Genomic DNA, 18,244 nt, shown 5'->3' on the forward strand with positions numbered 1-18,244 from the left:
CTTTTCATGGTACATACCCCGCGCTCCTTGGACAGTGATGGTGGTCAACACCTGTTGGGCTTGCAAGCAACCGGTCATCTGCACCCTTTGTAATCGATCCAGAAATCTTCAGCCTCATTAAATATGAACTGGCCTATACATCGGTACAAATAGCACAAATACCCTGTTCTACCTATCCATGATACGATCAACGCTGGCCCAAGAACCAAATAATCAGGAATCAATGCAACCTCCTCAAAGCCTCAACAAGCACCTTAATCTCCTCCACATCCTTCCCAACCATATCCGCAATCTCCCCTTGCACCGCCTCCTCACAGCTCAAAAACCGCTCGATCAACTCCCCATCGACAAAACGATACGGCTCACCAGCTTGTCTCGTCATAGTCCGCAGCGCGCGGAACTCATTAAATGAAATCCCACCGAGCGAATCCACGCGCGTGGCCATTGTTGCTTGCAGGCGCATGAGGAAGTCTTGATGCGTGGGGTTTATTGAGGCGAAGAGGTAGATTGAGCCTTCGACCTGTTGGCGTACATAAATCAGTTCTGCAATCAAGGGTAGGGTATGTAGATTTCTGGGAAAGACTTACCGTCCCAAGGAATGCCCTAGGCACAACAGCCGCACTGGGAAGTTGCTGGATATTAACAGGTCGAATCCGGTTAACCATTTCACCCAGCGAGATCTCGCCAGTGACTTCTAGTCTTCGGCGATCGTCTTCTTCGACGCCGGAGCGGTTGCGGCGGAGAACGATCAGGTTACCCTCAGCGTCACTCTCGAGGTAACTGTCTGGTGCGATTGAGGTAACGCCCGTGCCCCAGACCGTCTGGAAGTGGCGGGCAACTTCGACGAGCTTATCGGGTGCACCATTCTCGCCTTCCTGGTATTCGACGATGCAGACGCTCTTCATGAGGTCTGAGATGGCGATTGTGTTGTCGGTTACTGTTACGTCCACGGGGGCAGTGGATGTTCGGTATGCGGCGAGGCGCTCAAGTCTGAGACCGCCGGGTTTTTGAACGATTCCGAGTACGACGACCTAGATGGTTAGGTCAGGAGTATTGAAAGATCTGAAAAACTTACTGTCTTCACAAGCGCAGCAACAATCTTGTCGCCCATCATTGCCAGCGCGCGGCATGCGCCTTTGGTAGCAAACTCTACCACATTAGCGAGCTTCCTCCCGTTATCAACTTCGAAGACACGAATGCATCCGCGGAAAAGATGGCTTTCCTCGGTTAGCGACGCGCTCCCAACGATGAATCGGTCTCTAGCATCCCCATCCTTGCTGTCTGGTGATTCGGCTCTAATCACACTCTCCACGATCTCGTCTTCTTCGAAGTCGAACGCGTCGAGTCGTCGGAAGAGAATCTCATCGGCCAGAACAAATTGACTCTTGACGATTTCTTCGCCGTTGACCAGTTTGCGCTCGATTGTGCCCAGACCGAATGCTTTCTCTGAGGGAGAGTATGCAACACGGCGGACAGTGGCCTTGATCGGGAGTGTCTGGATCTGCGTCGTTCTCTCCTTGTCTACCAATCCAATCTTTAGTTCCTGCGCCGTAGCCACCGCGATAGCTTCTGGGTACGCCTCCGAGTTAAAGTGGCATATCCGTGACGCTCCCTCTGAATTCACAGCAGAGTAGATGATACGCCCCTCGGAGCCGTAGATCAAGCTGGGGTTCTCGCACGTAGCAAAGACATTGTAGAGTCCTTGTCCCCGGGGTAGCTTCTTGAACGTTGGCTGCTCGGAACCAAGGATGAGCTTGTTGTGGCTAGTGAGAGAATGGTCACTGGAGTTGTAGTTGTACGTTATGACACTTCCGTCTGCCATTGAGATGAACAGTGTCGGCGGGTTCTCCGCCAATACACTGGCAATTAGGACAGATCGCGGGAACGCCTCACCCGCCGGCCCGAGAGATGTTGTGCTGATGTCTGAAAGGTCTTGTAGTTTCAACACTGAAACCTTTGCCAATTGAGGAAATCCGACGATGCAAACGTCCGTCGGGGATGACGGTAGCGTCACGCCAGAGATCTGGTTATCGGTGCCAAAGTCCTTCTCAGTGATAACGTGAGCGTCTGACCGAATATCAAGTACAGTCACATGTTCGCCGCCTACTACAAGAACCAATGCGTCATCGTTCGCAGAGGCTGCGGTGATGATAAGCTGCTTTGGTGGTGTCCACTCAAAGACCGTCATCTCGCCTTCGACATCTGCAATGAGGACCCTCTGTTCGGTGACCTGGAGAATACGACCAGCCGGTAGGTTGGCCGCGAGCAGTGTGTTCTCCGAGAGACTCAGCCCAAGGAAGCTTTCCAACTCCTCGACCTCCCCGTCAGGGCTGAACTGGAAGATTCGCGTCTCGTCTACAAACGTGACAAAAAGCGTGTCCAAAAATTCGCCTTGAGATGCGACTTGCAGACCCCAGAGGTCGGTAATGTGTTCCATATCACCCAAGACACCCAGCTCCTCCATCCCAACACCACTACGCACACTTCTCAATGTACCGTCATCGAACGCACCAGATCCAGTGACTATTCGAGCCTGGCCGGATGAGAACTCGTGCGTTTGGTTTTCGCTCGTCCGATTTCCGAGATCCATTATCGTGAAATCTAGGATAGGCGCAATGTTGGACAAGGTCTGGATCAACTCGAACGACTTTTCGCCAATTCGTAGAACTTGCGAATCTCCCTGGTGTGATCCAACAAAAACTACTCCGCCTTCAAGATACACTAGCACGGAGGCCCGCGAGATGTTTCCGAGGTTGTGCAATTCCCATCGTGCCACCTCCGAGCCCTCGAGGACGAGCATCAAGAAGTATAACCTTCCGTAGTCGTCGGCTAGCAACCACCTTTGGCTATCAACCTGTTCCCAAGCGACGAAAATTGTTGCCTCTTCCAGCGATTGTGCTATGATTTCATTGTTATCAGCATCAACATACTTGATCGACGTTTCGCCTAGAATAATAAGGCCACCTGGAAATTATCAGCAAACGATCACAGATCCAGCAGTGGACATCCTACCCAGCGGAGCAGGAACAGGAATAAGATGCGAAGCTCCGAGATCCAACTCTTGCGTATAATCCGCGAAATGAGTAAACTCCGAATCCGCACCCGCCCCAGAGCTATACTTCAACTCGCGGACCTTAAGTTTAACCTTCTTCTGGTTGTCCTCATACAGCAGCGCCAATCGTGGAGGCCCGCTCTGCACATGTAGAAATGCCGACGAGCGCACGAACAGCTCATCAATCCTCGTAACAACCGGGTCACCAAGCTCTCCCACCTTCGGCGCATCAGGGCCAGTAGGCAGCGCAGCCGGTCTTCCTCGCTTCTTGCTCGGTAGTTGCACAATCGGTATAACCACAATCATGCCATCGTAAATCTCCAGTGTCATGAACCGGCCGCTCGGGTCAATCATGCACCGGCTCCCCGTTTGTGCTTCGCGGGACGACGGGTCCGCGATGTCAACATATTCTTTCTCCGTAATGACTTGTTTGTTTCTGCTATCCCAGGATAGTGTGAAGTATGAATACCGGTCTGTTCCGACGAAAAGATGGTCTGTCGGCGAGTCGGCGGGTGTGGGGAGGGATGCCAGCATCGTCACCCGGGCGTATATCGAGCATGACGTAACGAGGGTGAGACCTTCGGGTGTGATAGAGTAGAACTCGAGCTGGTTCGATTTACTGTATCAATCGCATAACGACGGTTAGCAGGAGGTTCCCCAAATGTTCTTCTGATTGTCAAGGTAAGCTCATCGTGGGGAAGCTCAAGGTACGCACGCAACAATCAGGGTTTTGTCCTCGGCACTCATAAAATTGAGCTTCAATGCATGACGAATGCTGCTCGCCCGGTGAATTGGGACGACGTATGACATTTTGCCGTAATAGAGACGTCTTATGCTCGGTAATGGCGTCTCAAGGCGACCTGCGGGGATTGCGTCGGCAGCACGGCGTTATCGCAGGAACAAGACAGGAACAGCTGCGAGCATGGAAGCGTAACGAGCTACAGTTCACATGCGCATCTGCGTGGACTTCTTCCACGGATGGTGGGAGGATTGGATATGAAGAAGACGAAGTTGGGAGACTGGGGTAGGTTGGAGGTGTTGAGGTATGCGGAACTTCCCTCGGCGGGCGCGTTTATCTTGCAGAAATCTGATGACGCTCATTGCGGGCTCTTCCCCGTCTTAACTCCGCCAGCCCGCCTTGACATCTCTCGTTACTTAACCTTGCTATAATGACAAGTTATACGATTTACTTGATCTTATTGTCCTTTTTCAAGAAAAATGCTCTTGTTGGGCTATTAATAAGGAGAATCAACTCCGAAATTAAGGTGCAATCATAGAGACGTTCTGTCCCTTACAGCATTCGTCATACCGTCTATCTCATCCATGTAAGGTCAAACTCCTTTTTGTGTCGACCGTTAGTGGGGAACAAAGCACTAGGCATACATAAACCACGCCAAGATAACCAAGAAGCCCGAGTATATGTGCAAAAATTAGCAAAGGAGTAAATAAGAGAGTCATGGCATAAGAATGGTAGAAAAAAAAAAGTTTAAGCAAATCATGACCAGACATCCTCCTGGTAGCTACCACTGCTCCTCATGTGCTTGACCATCTCCTCGCCCTTCTCGGAGGGCAAACCGCGCTGGTTGGCAATGATCTGACCAAGCACCAGGTTGACCTCACGAGCCATGTTCGCAGCATCGCCGCAAACGTAGAAGGTGGCCTTCTTCTTGAGCAGGTCGCTGACCAGCTCCGCATTTTCCTTGAGCCTGTGCTGGACGTAGACCTTCTGCGCACCTTCACGAGAGAAAGCAGTGATGATCTTGAGGTTTTCGCCCATTTGTTCCTGCCAAGTCTGTGGGAGAAAAAGAGTTATTAGCAAGTTTCATTATAAAATTGAGTTGCTGAGTGCATACCTTGAATTCGTCCTTGTAGAGGAAGTCCTCATCCTGCTTGCGGCAACCGAAGAACAAAACAGTCGGACCAACATTCTCACCCTTGGCGGCCAAAGCAGCACGCTCCTGGATGAAACCGCGGAAAGGAGCAACACCAGTACCGGGACCAACCATAATGATAGGGCGTGAAGGATCAGAAGGCAGCTTGAAATTGGAGTGGCGGACATGAACAGGGACGTGAATTCCATCGTACTTGTTGCGAGGACCAGTAATAGCGTAGGTCTGACCGTGAGGATCGGGCGAAGGGTCACCGTTCTGCTTCTGCTTCAAGGCGAGGAGGTAGTTCGTGGTCACACCCTTGACGACGTGGGTAGCACCAGGCACACGAACAGATTCCACAACAGCGGTAATACTGATCTTATCTTTCTGGACAAGGGACGAGGACGAAATCGAGTAGTAACGAGGCTGAATCTTGTTCAAACCTTCAATGAGCAGAGAGAATGGAACGTTGGTCCAAGGCTTGGGAGTGATGCTCTGCAAGGCCTGGGCGATGGTGTAGCATTGGTTGGTGATCTTCTCGTGGAAATAGTCCTTGTCGCTACCGAGGCGCACAATCTCCGCCTTGGTCTCCTCATCGGGAGCAAAGGCAGCCAGGGTTGAAACGAATTGACGGGAAACAGGGGCACAGACTTCCATGTAGTAGCGAACGGCGGCGTCGTAAGTGGTGGGTGTCGGAATAGGAACCTTAGCAGTCACATCAATACCCTTGATACCGATGACCGAGTGGCGCTTTTCTTCAAGACCAAAAACGACGAGGAAGCGGTCAACCTCAGCACCTGCGTTAGTAGGCCAGATCGCAATGTGGTCACCGGTCTGGTAAGAGAGGTTGCTTCCAGCAATGCTGATTTCCATGTGCAGACAGTTGCGGTCCTTGACAGTGAACAATTCGTGGGATTCGACGATGGGAGCAATGAACGGGTTGTGCGCAGAGAAGGGGCCCTTGGCGCTACCTTCCAGATGGCCCTTGGTGGGCTCACCGAGGTAAACGGCGTCATCTTCCGGAGACAAAGACTCATCTTCCGTAACGCTGAAGACAGGCTCGTAAGAGGCATCACGCTCCTGCAGACCCATGGCCTCGGAAAGCGCAGACCACATAGGTTCCTTCCAGGCCAAAAAGTCTTCCTCCATTGTACCAGCACCATCGTCACCCTCCCCGGCAGACCCAATCCGCTTAGCACCGAGCTTCGTCAAAGCAGTATCCACCTGACGAACCATGGCGTTGTAGTGCTCATAAGTGTTGTTACCCAATCCGAAAGCGACGTACTTGAGAGAAGACAATGGCTGGTCCTCGGCGGAGCCGCCACCCTCAAAGCTCACATCCTCGCCGGTGATGAACTGATAAAATTCAACAGCGTTATCGGTAGGCTCACCTTCTCCGTAGGTGGCCAGAACGAAAACCGCAACCTTGTCTTCCGGGAAAGTATCCAAGTTCTCGTAGTCGTATTCCTCGAGGTCAGCTACCATGGTCTTGAGGCCAAATCGCTGAGATCCTTCCTTGGCCAATCGGGAGGCGTAGTCCTCTGCGGTTCCAGTCTGAGATCCATAGAAAATAACACAGTTCTTGCCAGTTTCGTCCATTTTCTCGATGATGTTCCGGGATTTGCCAGCCTTGGCCGCTCCGTTCATCGCAGGGCTGGAAGACGCATAGGGATCCTTAGCGACAGCCCAAAGGGTGCCCTTGGTAAAGTAGGCAATGCTACCAGCCAAGAGCACCGCTAGGACGACCACATCAAGAGTATCGAGTTGAGCCATGATTGAAGATTGTCAATGGAGGGGCGGGTAACACTGCTGAAGTAGAACTAAACGGACCAACCGCTCAGATAACGGGCGGAAGGGGGGACAAACAGCTTCTGATCACTGGACCAGGCTTGGCAGAAACAAGTCGCCTGGATCCAATGCTCTGAAGAGAAAAGACGAAAGAGGGGAGAATGAGGGGAAAGAAAGGCGAGGAGGCGAGCCCAAGGAAGAAAAGGACACGCAGGAGAGAAGAAGCGGAGAGAAAGTCGGAGTGCTGGAGGTGACCGTGGTGTGATTGCCGCCTTAGTTGGTCCCCATAAGACGACCCGGAAGACGGAAAGTGAACGTGAAAGCGAAGGGGGGCAGATATTGATGCCTTAAGGCAGAAACGGCACCTTAAAGGGCTCCTTCCCGAGGCTGCTGCTGCAAGGGGCGTGGCCGCGTAGCAGAAAAGTGCGTGTTCTTAGCGCTCTCGGACTGTCCAGGTCCCAGCGTCCGACTATCGGGGTTCTGACTCCAAATCTGAGATAAGACAAGCGACTCAGAAGGATGGTTGTTTTGCACACCGGTAACTCTTTCTAAAGCGTCGTCTATCTCCTATCTATATATGCGCTTAAGGCCGTCTGCGGGTTGACAGCCCGCCGGGCTGGAGTCAGGCTTCGGGAGCGAAATTCGGTCTTTCGCAAGGCAAAACTGGAGGTGGCGGCGATGCGGCGGCTGGCATCGAAGCCATTCGCGTGCCTCGACCCAAGGATGGAGGTATTGCGCTGGGGCTGCGTATGGGGAAATCTCCCGAACGGGCTGCCGAACTGTGTCCCTAGCCGAATTCCGCCTTCGACCCTCCCAGGTACAGTACTGCGTCAACCAGGGTTCGATTCCCTGCAACTGACTTTGTTCATCATGCGCGTGGTTGACTACTCTGTATGGTACTATGGTAGGGCTCAGATTACTCATGGAATGCCTGACCTAAAATTGGGAATCAGCGCGTGTTTGATCGAACGACCCTGGTGCACTGCGTAGATTCGAGCACGGAAGATCAGCCCAGATGCTGTTGATCGTTGCTGACATGCAGCCCAGCAGTGTGCGTAGTGAGCAAAGCCAGAACAGCTTCTTTCCACATTTCCAGGGGCATCTTCTGGAAGCTCGCTGTTCGTGCGGTTTATTAGATGGCATTCCGCCTTTGAATCTAGTGTACGAGGAAACTCAGGAAAGATTCCCGTGTGGCACGCGAGTAGTGGAATCTCTTGCCAGGGCAGGACGGATTTATTCCGCGGCACCTCTTGCACCCCCGATTAGACGTAGAAGGACAGTCTCATTCTGGTAGTATAAATACTGACAAATGAATCACGAATCGTATGACATCCGAGTGTGTTTTCTTACGGAAAGGGTCTTGTTCGTAGGCAGTTTGCGATCGCTCAGAAGGTGTGGAGGTCTTGGTGCGGGAAGTATATATTTGCGGCTGAGAGCTACTACATCTTCCATCTACATTTACATTTATTCAATGAATGTTCCCTAAAACCCAGTCAGAACCTTGGACAATCTACAAAATGATTTTATAGTATCTCGAGAGTTGACAGTCCTCTTTACAATTGATACGCAACGCTTTCGACCAGTATTTCCAGGGCAACGGAAGACAAATCTAAAGGATTGCTGCATAGCGTCCAGGACCACCAAGCCAACGTCTAGTCGCTATGATGAGCAGGCAATAATAAAATCGAGTCACCTGTGCGCCTGATGCTGACTGCCTTGAGTTCCATCGACTTGCTGCTGTGTACCCTTAGGTTCCGAGCCTCGCTGGTTGAAATATGACTATCTTCAGCCACGGTTGGACAAGTCGAAGGTGGCTCGGGTTGAGTGTAAACAAAAGAGGGCAATCGAAGAGCATTGCTTCTTCAGAGTCCAAGTCTGACCCCTCTATGTTGATGATTTTCGAAATGAGAGTTTTGATGACGGAAAGATCAGACACCCGGTTATGTAGGACATATCGTGGCGCGATATATGGGCAGGTGCTTGTATGACAAGAGTCAAAAGCACGTGCGACAACCATCGTGACATCGACGGGCCCTGGTCCCATATGCCTAGGTAGAATGTAACTAACTCAAGATCAGCTTAGCTACCAATGCTATGATTCCCAAAACTCTGGATGAACCAAGGAACTCAGCACGTAGTCAAGCTCAATTAAGCCATCCTGGGCGGTGAAAAGCTTATATCATAGCCTCAAGGCGGGCAACCCCCCAGTCGAGCCAGTCTAGATGCAAGTTGAAACTAGGCTGCCCAGGTGGTTCAATAATAGCATTGTAGACGGGCAGGGAGACGGAGGTGAGGAGTTGATGGAGAGGAGAGAGAGGGTGGCTCGTGCTCGGCTGCTCAGTCACGGTTCACGAGTCACGGACGACCCATGGCTGACCCAACCGGCCGCAGCTCAAAGAAAAGCTCCTGGATAGCCTCCACCACCAAACACTACCAGTCGCGAGCTCCAGGGCAACAATGAGCTGCCTACGCGTGCCTTCGCAATTATCATCAGCTTCTGAAGTCGTGGGTTTTGCTCAGCAATGAATGCCTGAACTGCAGGACGCAGTTACCCCCAGTGCAACAGTATGTGACCCGAACCCCCCGACCGTTTGCTTTGCCCCCACTGCTCCCTGCATACAACCTTCCAACCCCCGACCCTAGCTACCTGGATTCTTTGAAGCAGAGAAAAGGCCTTCTAACGGTGGCGTAACTCTAACCTGATGCTTGTGTAGTGGCATCGCATCCTACAATCAAAGCTGGCCCCATCCAGTCGTCGCCAATGCCCCTCGTACCCGACGACCCGGTCTCAACGTCGCACCATAATCTTTCATCTCCACCAGAGCGCCTAGTTACAAGAAGCACTCCATCGTCCACGGTCCATAGCCGGGAAACCTCCGCCGTTCGAGGAAGAGCACTTGATCATTCCGCGCTAGCCCCTGCCACCCTCCAGCCTCAAGGCAAACGCCGCGGCCACTCCCACTCCAAGAGTCCTGAAACAGCATCTGTGCGCCCGAGTCCTGGGAACGATGCCCCGCTGGAACGCAGACCATCGAACTCTTATGGACACCACCGGCAGACTTCCATCGTCCATGGAATCCAGCACTCCCGAAACCCGAGTTTCGCCGCGTCGACCACGTCAACGAGCCCTTTGAGTCCGGAACTCATCGCGAATCTCAGCCGCAGCGGCGGCGCCGAGCAGGAACTTGCCGGGATAGGGAGACTGGATTTCACAGACATGCACTCGGCCCATCAGAGCCCGTCGGCGAACGGGACAGCGAACCACAATGCTCAAGGGATGCTAAGTACGATTGAGGACCGGGATACCGACGATGTGCCCGACGGTGCTAGCCCGGTGAGCGTTGCTCATAGGCGAATGAACTCCGCTGGTAAGCCATGGCGAGAACGTTCTCACAGTCGATCCCATTCCAGACACCTTCCGGTAGAGTCGAAGACCGTTGGTGAATATGCACTACACCATCTGTTCAATTCTGTGAGTCGAGAATAGATACGGAGAACATTTAGACAGTCGCTGATGTATGTACAAGTTTGTCGGCCAAGCGGACAACAAGATCAACCAGGCTATCATGAAACTCGGCGAATCCGATACCCCGGTAGAAGATGTGTGCGGTCCCAGCGCTGATCCGAAGTTCGACCAATTGATATCTGCCCTGGGCTACATTGCCCGCCAGAAGCCCAAGCCATTGATCGACACCATCATGTTCTGGCGAAAGGCGAAAGGTGATGCTGTTATCGCACACAAGCACGCGGCGAGCCAGGTAGGTTGCGTCAAACCACCCCAAGCAACAGCGTTCTGTCGATGTTGACCATAACCTCGCTCTCTAGTCCAAGCCGCCCACCGAGAACGGTTTGCTCCCCCGCCGAAACACCGAACCAACCCAGGTTGCTACCGATACGAGTCCTCACTCCGGACAATCACCTAGCTCACTTCTTTCCCGTCACGATGACATCGTTCTGACCGAGCGACGAGCGACGGTCTCCGTATACTTGGTCTGCAGAGTCTTGATCGAGATCTTCAACCAGAGCAACCTCGAATCCATAACAATCGATATGGCAGATCGCTTGGAGGATATAGTGTTTGGCCAGCTCAAGCAAGTTGACCCAGAACAAATCGCCGCCTCGCCACTCCGGATGGCCAATTGGAGGATATATTCCCAGCTTCTTGGAATAATGAGTGAAGACAAGTTTGGCAGTGTCACAAATCGATTTTTGGCAGAGTTGGAACGGTACCAAAAGGACGAAAGTACTCGAGGACCGTCTAAGGAGGGTGATGCGAAATCGGAGCTCTTACTCTGTGGCTTGAAGCATATTCGCATCAAGACGACGCCTGACAGATGGTCGAGGTCATGCGACTTTATGAGGTCGCTAGCTCGATTGTTTGTCAACGCTCATGGGCAGCGCATCAAGCAGACATACTGCAATATGTTTGAAAGGCTACTGCTTCCTGTGGCGGCCAACCCAACTTGTGATCTGAACCTTCCCAAGTGGAAGGAATTTCTCGAGTTGGTCCATTCTCGACTTCCATCAATGTTGACCAAACCACGGCATTGGCCTGCTGCTTTCCCGCTCCACGTTCTGCTCCTGTGTCTGTCATCAAAAGAGAACTTTTCATCCCAATGGCTTTCCATTATCCAGTCCCTCTCGGCTAAGCTGAAAGATCGGCCAACAAGAGGACCAGCTCTACAAGCCATGTGCCGCTTGGTTTGGACCTACTTTTTCCGCTACTCAGATTCCCCAACGGTCACACTCCGCAAAGTCGAAGAAGTGACTAGAATAGCACTGCCCGCAGGAAAGCGGACATACCTCAGTACTGACCCGGCTGTATCAGAGCCCTTGACCCAACTGGTACGGATGATAGGATTCAAGCATCCTGATGTCTGTTTCCGGAACATCATCTTCCCACTCCTGAATTCGGACTACTTCACATCCTCTGGGAGAGACATGAGAATCGAGCAGATGGAGCCCGAGAAGATGGTGATTGGTATTCAATCATTCCTTGCGATAGTAACCGACCTCGAAAACTGCGATCAGCTGTGCCCACCTGTTCCTACCGGCTCAATACCCAACCCATTCACCGACCCTGCGGCTTCAGCGCACCTCTTCCGGTCTCAATATCTCATAGAACCTAGATTTCCTGGTTCTTCGGACACATCAGGTCTAGATTTGAACCCTCCGGTGAACATTTCTAGGTTGAGTGACAATGTCAAGAGCCATTATCTTCGCTTCTGCGAGATTTTAGGCAATATCACGATTTTGTGCGATAACACGTTTGGAGGCCAAGCCGCTTTGGATGAGAAGTTCGGTGGAACCACCCCAAAGACACCAATAACGGAGGCATTCGGCTTTGGGCGACGCGAAGAACATCTGAGCGCTTCGGAGCAAAGGCAAGGATTCTACGACCTGCTTCATGTGGCCGTTCAGGCCCTTCCTCGCTGCCTGTCAGACCATATCCCGTTCAACTCCTTGATCAATTTGCTATGCACAGGCACTGCCCATGTCCAGTCTAATATAGCCTATTCCTCCGCGGAATCTCTCAAGGCCATTGCACGCCAGTCGCATGCCCAGCAGGTGACCATGGGTTTCGCCAGATTTATCTTCAACTTTGACGCGAGGTACTCTACAATGTCCGATGAAGGAATGCTTGGACCAGGGCACATTGAGTCAACTTTAAGACTTTACGTTGAGCTTCTACGAATCTGGATTGAAGAGATTAAGCAGAAAACCAAAGGCACGACTGACTCTGCCGAGAAGAATGGCTCAGTAAGCCGTGCGCTACATTTGGACCTGTCTAGTGTCCTGGCACAGGTTGAAGAAGTGGAGTCTCATGGGCTCTTTTTCCTGTGTTCCCAGTCTCGGAGAGTCCGCTCTTTTGCCATCACAGTACTCCGCCTCATTACGGAGTTTGACAAGGCCCTCGGCAAGGAAAACACTCGGATTATTAGAATCCTGGAAGCAGACTCTCAACAAATACTGGATCTCAATGATGAACATTTGACGGTGGCGGAACGCAGCCGCATCCAGAAAGGCAAGCGAAGGAGTGCCTCTCAAAATACTCTGATTGAGCTTTGTAGTAGTGAGGTTTCTTATGACTCTACGCTATGGTCCAAGGTGTTTCCGAACATTGTTCGCATCAGTTTCGAAACTTGTCCGTTCGCTGTCACACTTGGGCGTGAGATAGTCTGCGCAAGACTCGTCCACATGCACAAAGCCATTACCTCTTTGGCAGAAACCCCGCAATATCCGCAGTATCCTCCTGTTGATGCGGCGCAGGCTCGTTCGCTCGCGAGGAGCAACATGACTGCTGAAATTCTGATTGAGCAGTGGAAGCTGTATCTGGTCATGGCCTGTACGACCCTCAACAGTGTTGGAGCGCAGTCCCAAAGTCAACTCGCTAACGCCCAACACACGCGAAAATCGTCAAAGGGATCACAGTCATCCGACAAGATAGGTTCTGCCAGAAGTCTTTTTGCTTTTGTGATCCCGTTGATGTCGGCCGAACGCGCTTCAATCCGTGATGCGATTGTGGTCGCCCTGGGATCTATCAATCAAAATCTGTACCGCACACTGCTTGAATCCCTCCAGTACGCTGTCACGACCTGCAATGAGGAAGCTAAGATTCGAATTGGAACACATCACCGAACCCCAAGCAGTCCTCGACGCAGCCGAAAGACCGACAGGCTGCGCACAGAGGTGACGCACGTTTATAAGCTTACGTCGAAATTCCTCAAGGAGCCCGAAGTATACACTGAGGATTGGATTGTCAATAACCTCGTTACATACGCAAAAGATCTGCGGATATTCTTGAGCGATGCAGGTGTACAGAATGATTGGGAGTTCCAAAGCCTACGTTTCCACTATTGCGGGTTGATGGAGGAACTCTTCGAGGGTGTCAACCGCACCAAAGACCCCTCTCGGTGGATACCATTTGAAGCACGCAAATCTGCCTTCTCCCTGATGGAGGATTGGTGCGGCTATTCTCCCAACCAAGCCCAGATTTCTCAACGGGAAGAACACATGCGAAAGCTTGCTATCGCGCAACGGCAGGAATCAAGTGGCGAGTTACGAGGCGCCGCTGCGGCAATGGAAATCGAGAAAAAGAATCTCAGGGCGGCAGCTCTTGGTGCAATGGCATCACTTTGTGTAAGTGACACTTGTTGAAGTTCTATTCCTCGAAATTAATATATCATAGGCGGGTCCAATAAGCATAACCACCGAGAGCGGTTCAGTGCTTCAGTTCGATGTCGGGCGGATGCTCTCGTGGATCGAGATCATTTTTAATACAATCAGCGACAAATGGCATGCTATCGGTCGGCGAGCACTCAGGAACTTGATTCTTCACAACAAGGAACACTCGTATCTATTAGAGCGCTCAGTCGAAATGTGTTATGTGACTGAACGGCCAAAGTCTTTGGAAAGCTACTTCGAAGTGGTGACTGGAATTCTGATTGAGCACACTGAAATTCCCCTGGGCTTTTGGCGGATATTGGGAGCAGTCCTAGTAACCCTAGGCAGTCCGAAGCGGGAGATCAGAATGAAGTCGGCGAAGCTCCTCCGCATCCTCGAGGAGCGTCAGCAGAAGAACTCTAGATTGCAAGACTTCGATATCAGCATCTCCGACAAGACTACTGCGGTTTACAAGCTAGCTCAATTTGAAACCTCCAAGCGCCTTGCCCAACAACATACCGACTTGGCGTTTACTCTTTTCTCCGAGTTCTCATTGCATTTCAAGAAGCTCCAGCCGGATAACCAGCGGAATTTCGTTGCTGCAATTCTCCCTTGGGTGCAGACCATAGAGCTCCAAGTTGACCCTAACGGTGGACCCACAGCCAAATCATTCATGGTTCTTGCCAACCTCTTCGAAGTTACCATCAAGTCAAGCAACGTACTTCCGAACGAGGTTCAAGCTCTATGGCAAGCGCTAGCTACAGGGCCACATGGGGGAAATGTGCAGCTGGTGCTGGACTTTGTGATCAGTCTCTGCCTGGAGCGGAAAGAACAAAACTTTGTAGAATATGCGAAACAAGTGGTTGTGTTCCTCTCCGGTACACCTGCTGGATCCAAGGTGATTGAGTTCTTTTTGATGCACGTTGGCCCCAAGAACATGGTTCAAGAACGGAAGGAAATCACTCCGGCGCCTCCAGATGTCAGTGGCCTGCCATATGTTGCTGACCTTGCAACGGTTCTTCCCGTCGGTAACAAACAAGCCGGTCTATCTTTCGGACAGGTTGCTCTTATCTTCTTGGTGGATCTTATGGTTGCTCCCGTCACCCTCTCGCTTCCTGAGGTGGTCAAGCTGCTGCACGTTGTCATTATCCTTTGGGATCACTACACGCTTACGGTGCAAGAGCAAGCTAGAGAAATGCTAGTTCATCTCATTCACGAGCTTATTGCTGCTAAGATTGAAGATGACGAACCTTCCGGGAGCAGACAGTCTATCGAGGACTTTGTGGAGAGCATTCGCCGAAGCGACCCGAAAGTTGTTTGGGAGTACGAGGACAGCCATGATAAGGAGGATAGCGATGATGACAGCCGTGTCCCAGCATCAATGGCCAGTGTTACGCGCGCGGTTGTTGAGTTCTTCAGCCTTGCTTACGAGGGAATCACTGATCTGTGGGCCAAAGAAGCACTCAACTGGGCTACATCATGCCCAGTCCGACATCTTGCTTGCCGCTCTTTCCAAGTATTCCGCTCCATCTCGACTTGCCTTGACTCACGGATGCTTGCGGACATGCTGGCTCGGCTGTCAAACACCATTGCGGATGAAGAGGCAGACTACCGAACTTTCTCAATGGAGATTCTTACAACGCTGAAGATTCTCATTAGCTCTCGAGCCCCATCAGACCTTCTGCGCTACCCGCAATTGTTCTGGACAACGTGTGCTTGTTTGAACACCATACACGAGACAGAATTTGTTGAGAGTATCGGCATGCTAGAGAAGTTTATGGACAGAGTCGACATGAGTGACCCCATGGTGGTCGGTGAGCTCATCAATGGCCAGCCTCCAAAGTGGGAAGGTGGCTTCGATGGTATCCAAAATCTGGTTTACAAAGGGCTTAAGAGTTCGCAATCCCTCAACCGCACCCTGGACATCCTGCACCGGCTGAGCAGCCTCCCAAACAATGACCTCATTGGCGACGGCAACCGACTCCTCTTCACTATACTTGCCAATCTGTCTCATTTCCTCCGTCAATTCGACTCCAGTGTGGATGATTCAAAAACACTTGCTCGCGCAACGCAGCTCGCCCGTGTAGCTGAAGGCGAGGGATGCCCGCGTATCGCTGCTTCACTGCTAGGATTTGCGAACGGACAGTACAAAGCTGAGAATGATTTCTTGAACCACATCATCACCGAGATCAAGTCTTATTACTTTCCACAGCAAGATGTACAGAGTTTGACCTTCCTCATGGGCTTGCTCACAAACGCAACAGATTGGTTCCGCGTCAAGGTCATGAAAATTCTTTGCGCTGTTATTCCCGAGGTTGAGATGCGACGCTCCGATGTCGCTAGCCATGGCCCTGACTTGATTTCACCCCTGCTCCGGCTTCTGCAAACCGATCTTTGTCCTCAGGCTTTACAAGTCATGGACCATATCATGACTGTCTCAGGCAGCCCGCTAGAACGTCACCATATTAGAATGAGCATGGCATCCTCAACATCTTCAAAGGCTATCCGTAAAGAGTACGAACGGATACAAAGTCTCTACGGCATTCCGGAGCCCACTGGATGGTCTATTCCAATGCCCGCTGCTCAATCAGGCGTCACTCGAAACAACGTTCATGCTGTGTTTTACACATGTGCTGAGGTTGATCGCGTCGAGGCTCAGGAAACGGTGCCGCCTGAAGTTGAATTTCACGCCGACGATTATAGTGAGAATTTCTTCCCTATGCGGGCTGACACCATGCAATCGATCGAAACGCAGACGGACGGCAATATGGGCGACATCGTGCAGAAACTAGACAGTCTGGATGACTTCTTCGAAGACACAGAAACATCCCACCCAACACTCGATGCCCTGCCGGACATGGCATTGCGTGGCTTTGCTGGGAGTTACATCGATGCCAACGCGAACATCTACGATCAACAAACAGCACCCATATTGCGCAAGTCACTTGCGCGCACGGCCTCAACGTCCTCCTTTCACAACGGCCTAGTCGATTCTCGTCCTCCAAATACGCGCTTCGACAGCGCTGGACTGCATTCGACTGGCACATCGACACCTCACTCGTCCGTACAAATGCTACGTCCTGTATCCCATACCCGATCTGTTACCTCGCCGGTAAACCATGTCTTTTCTCCGCCTGCGGGCCCTCAATTTTCTAGTCCGCAAATAGGAACACATGAGCCCACTTTCCTCTCGGACGATGAGATCGATGATGGTGGATTCGACTTTGACGAACGCTTGATGGTGAACAAGCATCCTGCGGCACCATATACCCACCAAACGCGGAGCGTCACAGATGGTTCATCGTCTCTCGAATCTATGATCCGGAGTGGTATGCGGCGACTCACTGGCAGTACGACAGCGAGTCGAGACAAGGAGCGACAGCGTGAATTCGTCCGAGCCCAGCACCGGGCAATCGCCCAGACTGCGAATTCACCTCGAGTGCCGAAGGTGCCGGCGGAATACCTTGGCGGAGCAACAAGCAATCCAAATTCACCGGGATAGGCTCGTGCCGATCGAGGGTTATTGTTAGCCAACCTATTTCCTTACTTAGACCAAGCGTCCTCTCCTTTCTTCGGGTAACTGGCAGTGCGAACTCGGCGTTTGAGGGAATCCATCCCATCATTGGAATTATGCATCGTCTCATACCCATGTTTGTGCACCATTTAGCGTCTCATACGAGCTAGCGACTTTTATTGTCTTTTGCATTATAAACCTCCACTCGGACAGCTTTAGACCAATACACCATTTGTTTTCGTTGCCTTTCACACCCAGTAGATAGAATAGCATAAACCACGTGACCAGTCGGTTGGTCGGTTCTCCGCGCTCCGCAGCGATGCCGGTTCAGGCTTTCCCCGCATGGAGCAGAGTACCTTAGTGTAAGTGGACTGTGGAGGATTCAAGGAGGGGCGCCCGTTGACTGGCGGCTGATCATTGTCAGTTCCTCTTTTTACCGATGGATAGCCTCGGAAATCCACGGACATAGTAGTCTCAGCTCAGGCACCGTCTCGTTGCGGGTGATCACGTTACAGCCCATTGCTGTGGGAAATGGGAAGGAGTCTGGTATTAGGAGGGGCGGATGCACCTCCGAGCTAGGCTAAATACTTATGATGCTGACTAAGACTGTGCAGACCGGGCACCCAAGGACAGGGGAAGAACCCATGCTCCGACACCCCCCCTCGGGCAGCGCAGGCGCAAGGAAGCATCAAGAGGAAAACTAAGTACATGTCCTTTTTATCCATATCCAGTATAATATCCTTAATGTCCTTCGTACAGGTATCTCGGTCGAAAGGTAAGGTTCTTGCCGTTGAAACTGGCTGGCTTGTAAAACATCGATTCTGGCTGGCTGGCTTGGTCGATTCTGGCTCGTTT

At 51.7% G+C, this 18,244-nt stretch overlaps 3 protein-coding genes across 3 annotated transcripts; 1 reads left to right on the top strand and 2 right to left on the bottom strand.

Annotated features, from left to right (window-relative positions):
* Nucleotides 1-29: 29 nt before the first annotated feature.
* On the bottom strand, nt 30-4,173 carry BDV14DRAFT_176505 (DDB1/RSE1 family protein). The gene is made up of 5 exons (XM_073769254.1): nt 3,768-4,173; nt 3,013-3,671; nt 1,076-2,964; nt 588-1,031; nt 30-520 (listed from the first exon to the last, which is right to left on the bottom strand). Exons 1-5 carry the CDS (start codon nt 3,860-3,862, stop codon nt 221-223), a joined length of 3,387 nt encoding a protein of 1,128 aa, XP_073626570.1. The 5' UTR covers nt 3,863-4,173; the 3' UTR covers nt 30-220.
* A 99-nt stretch (nt 4,174-4,272) lies between these two features.
* On the bottom strand, nt 4,273-7,002 carry cprA (NADPH--hemoprotein reductase cprA). Its single transcript, XM_073769255.1, has 2 exons — nt 4,906-7,002; nt 4,273-4,844 (listed from the first exon to the last, which is right to left on the bottom strand). Exons 1-2 carry the CDS (start codon nt 6,694-6,696, stop codon nt 4,548-4,550), a joined length of 2,088 nt encoding a protein of 695 aa, XP_073626571.1. The 5' UTR covers nt 6,697-7,002; the 3' UTR covers nt 4,273-4,547.
* A 2,124-nt stretch (nt 7,003-9,126) lies between these two features.
* On the top strand, nt 9,127-17,674 carry BDV14DRAFT_89829 (putative cell morphogenesis protein (PAG1)). The gene is made up of 5 exons (XM_073777809.1): nt 9,127-9,276; nt 9,426-10,183; nt 10,239-10,469; nt 10,537-13,851; nt 13,901-17,674. Coding segments are annotated over exons 1-5 (7,782 nt in total). The 5' UTR covers nt 9,127-9,275; the 3' UTR covers nt 17,378-17,674.
* The last annotated feature ends 570 nt before the right edge of the window (nt 17,675-18,244 follow it).

Source organism: Aspergillus stella-maris (assembly GCF_047715825.1).
Source record: "Aspergillus stella-maris strain CBS 113639 unplaced genomic scaffold BDV14scaffold_40, whole genome shotgun sequence".
NCBI lineage: Eukaryota > Fungi > Ascomycota > Eurotiomycetes > Eurotiales > Aspergillaceae > Aspergillus > Aspergillus stella-maris.

Excerpts from the sequence above, each read along its gene's own strand:
- BDV14DRAFT_89829 (XM_073777809.1), top strand. Across the intron at positions 10,184-10,238 it reads TACACCATCTGTTCAATTCT|TTTGTCGGCCAAGCGGACAA; the intron begins GTGAGTCGAGAA and ends TGTATGTACAAG. Across the intron at positions 10,470-10,536 it reads ACAAGCACGCGGCGAGCCAG|TCCAAGCCGCCCACCGAGAA; the intron begins GTAGGTTGCGTC and ends CTCGCTCTCTAG.
- cprA (XM_073769255.1), bottom strand. The coding sequence starts at position 6,696 with ATGGCTCAACTCGATACTCTTGATGTGGTCGTCCTAGCGGTGCTCTTG. Across the intron at positions 4,845-4,905 it reads TCTACAAGGACGAATTCAAG|ACTTGGCAGGAACAAATGGG; the intron begins GTATGCACTCAG and ends TTTCTCCCACAG.
- BDV14DRAFT_176505 (XM_073769254.1), bottom strand. The coding sequence starts at position 3,862 with ATGTCATACGTCGTCCCAATTCACCGGGCGAGCAGCATTCGTCATGCA. Across the intron at positions 2,965-3,012 it reads TCCTGTTCCTGCTCCGCTGG|GTGGCCTTATTATTCTAGGC; the intron begins GTAGGATGTCCA and ends GATAATTTCCAG. Across the intron at positions 1,032-1,075 it reads TTGCTGCGCTTGTGAAGACA|GTCGTCGTACTCGGAATCGT; the intron begins GTAAGTTTTTCA and ends CTAACCATCTAG.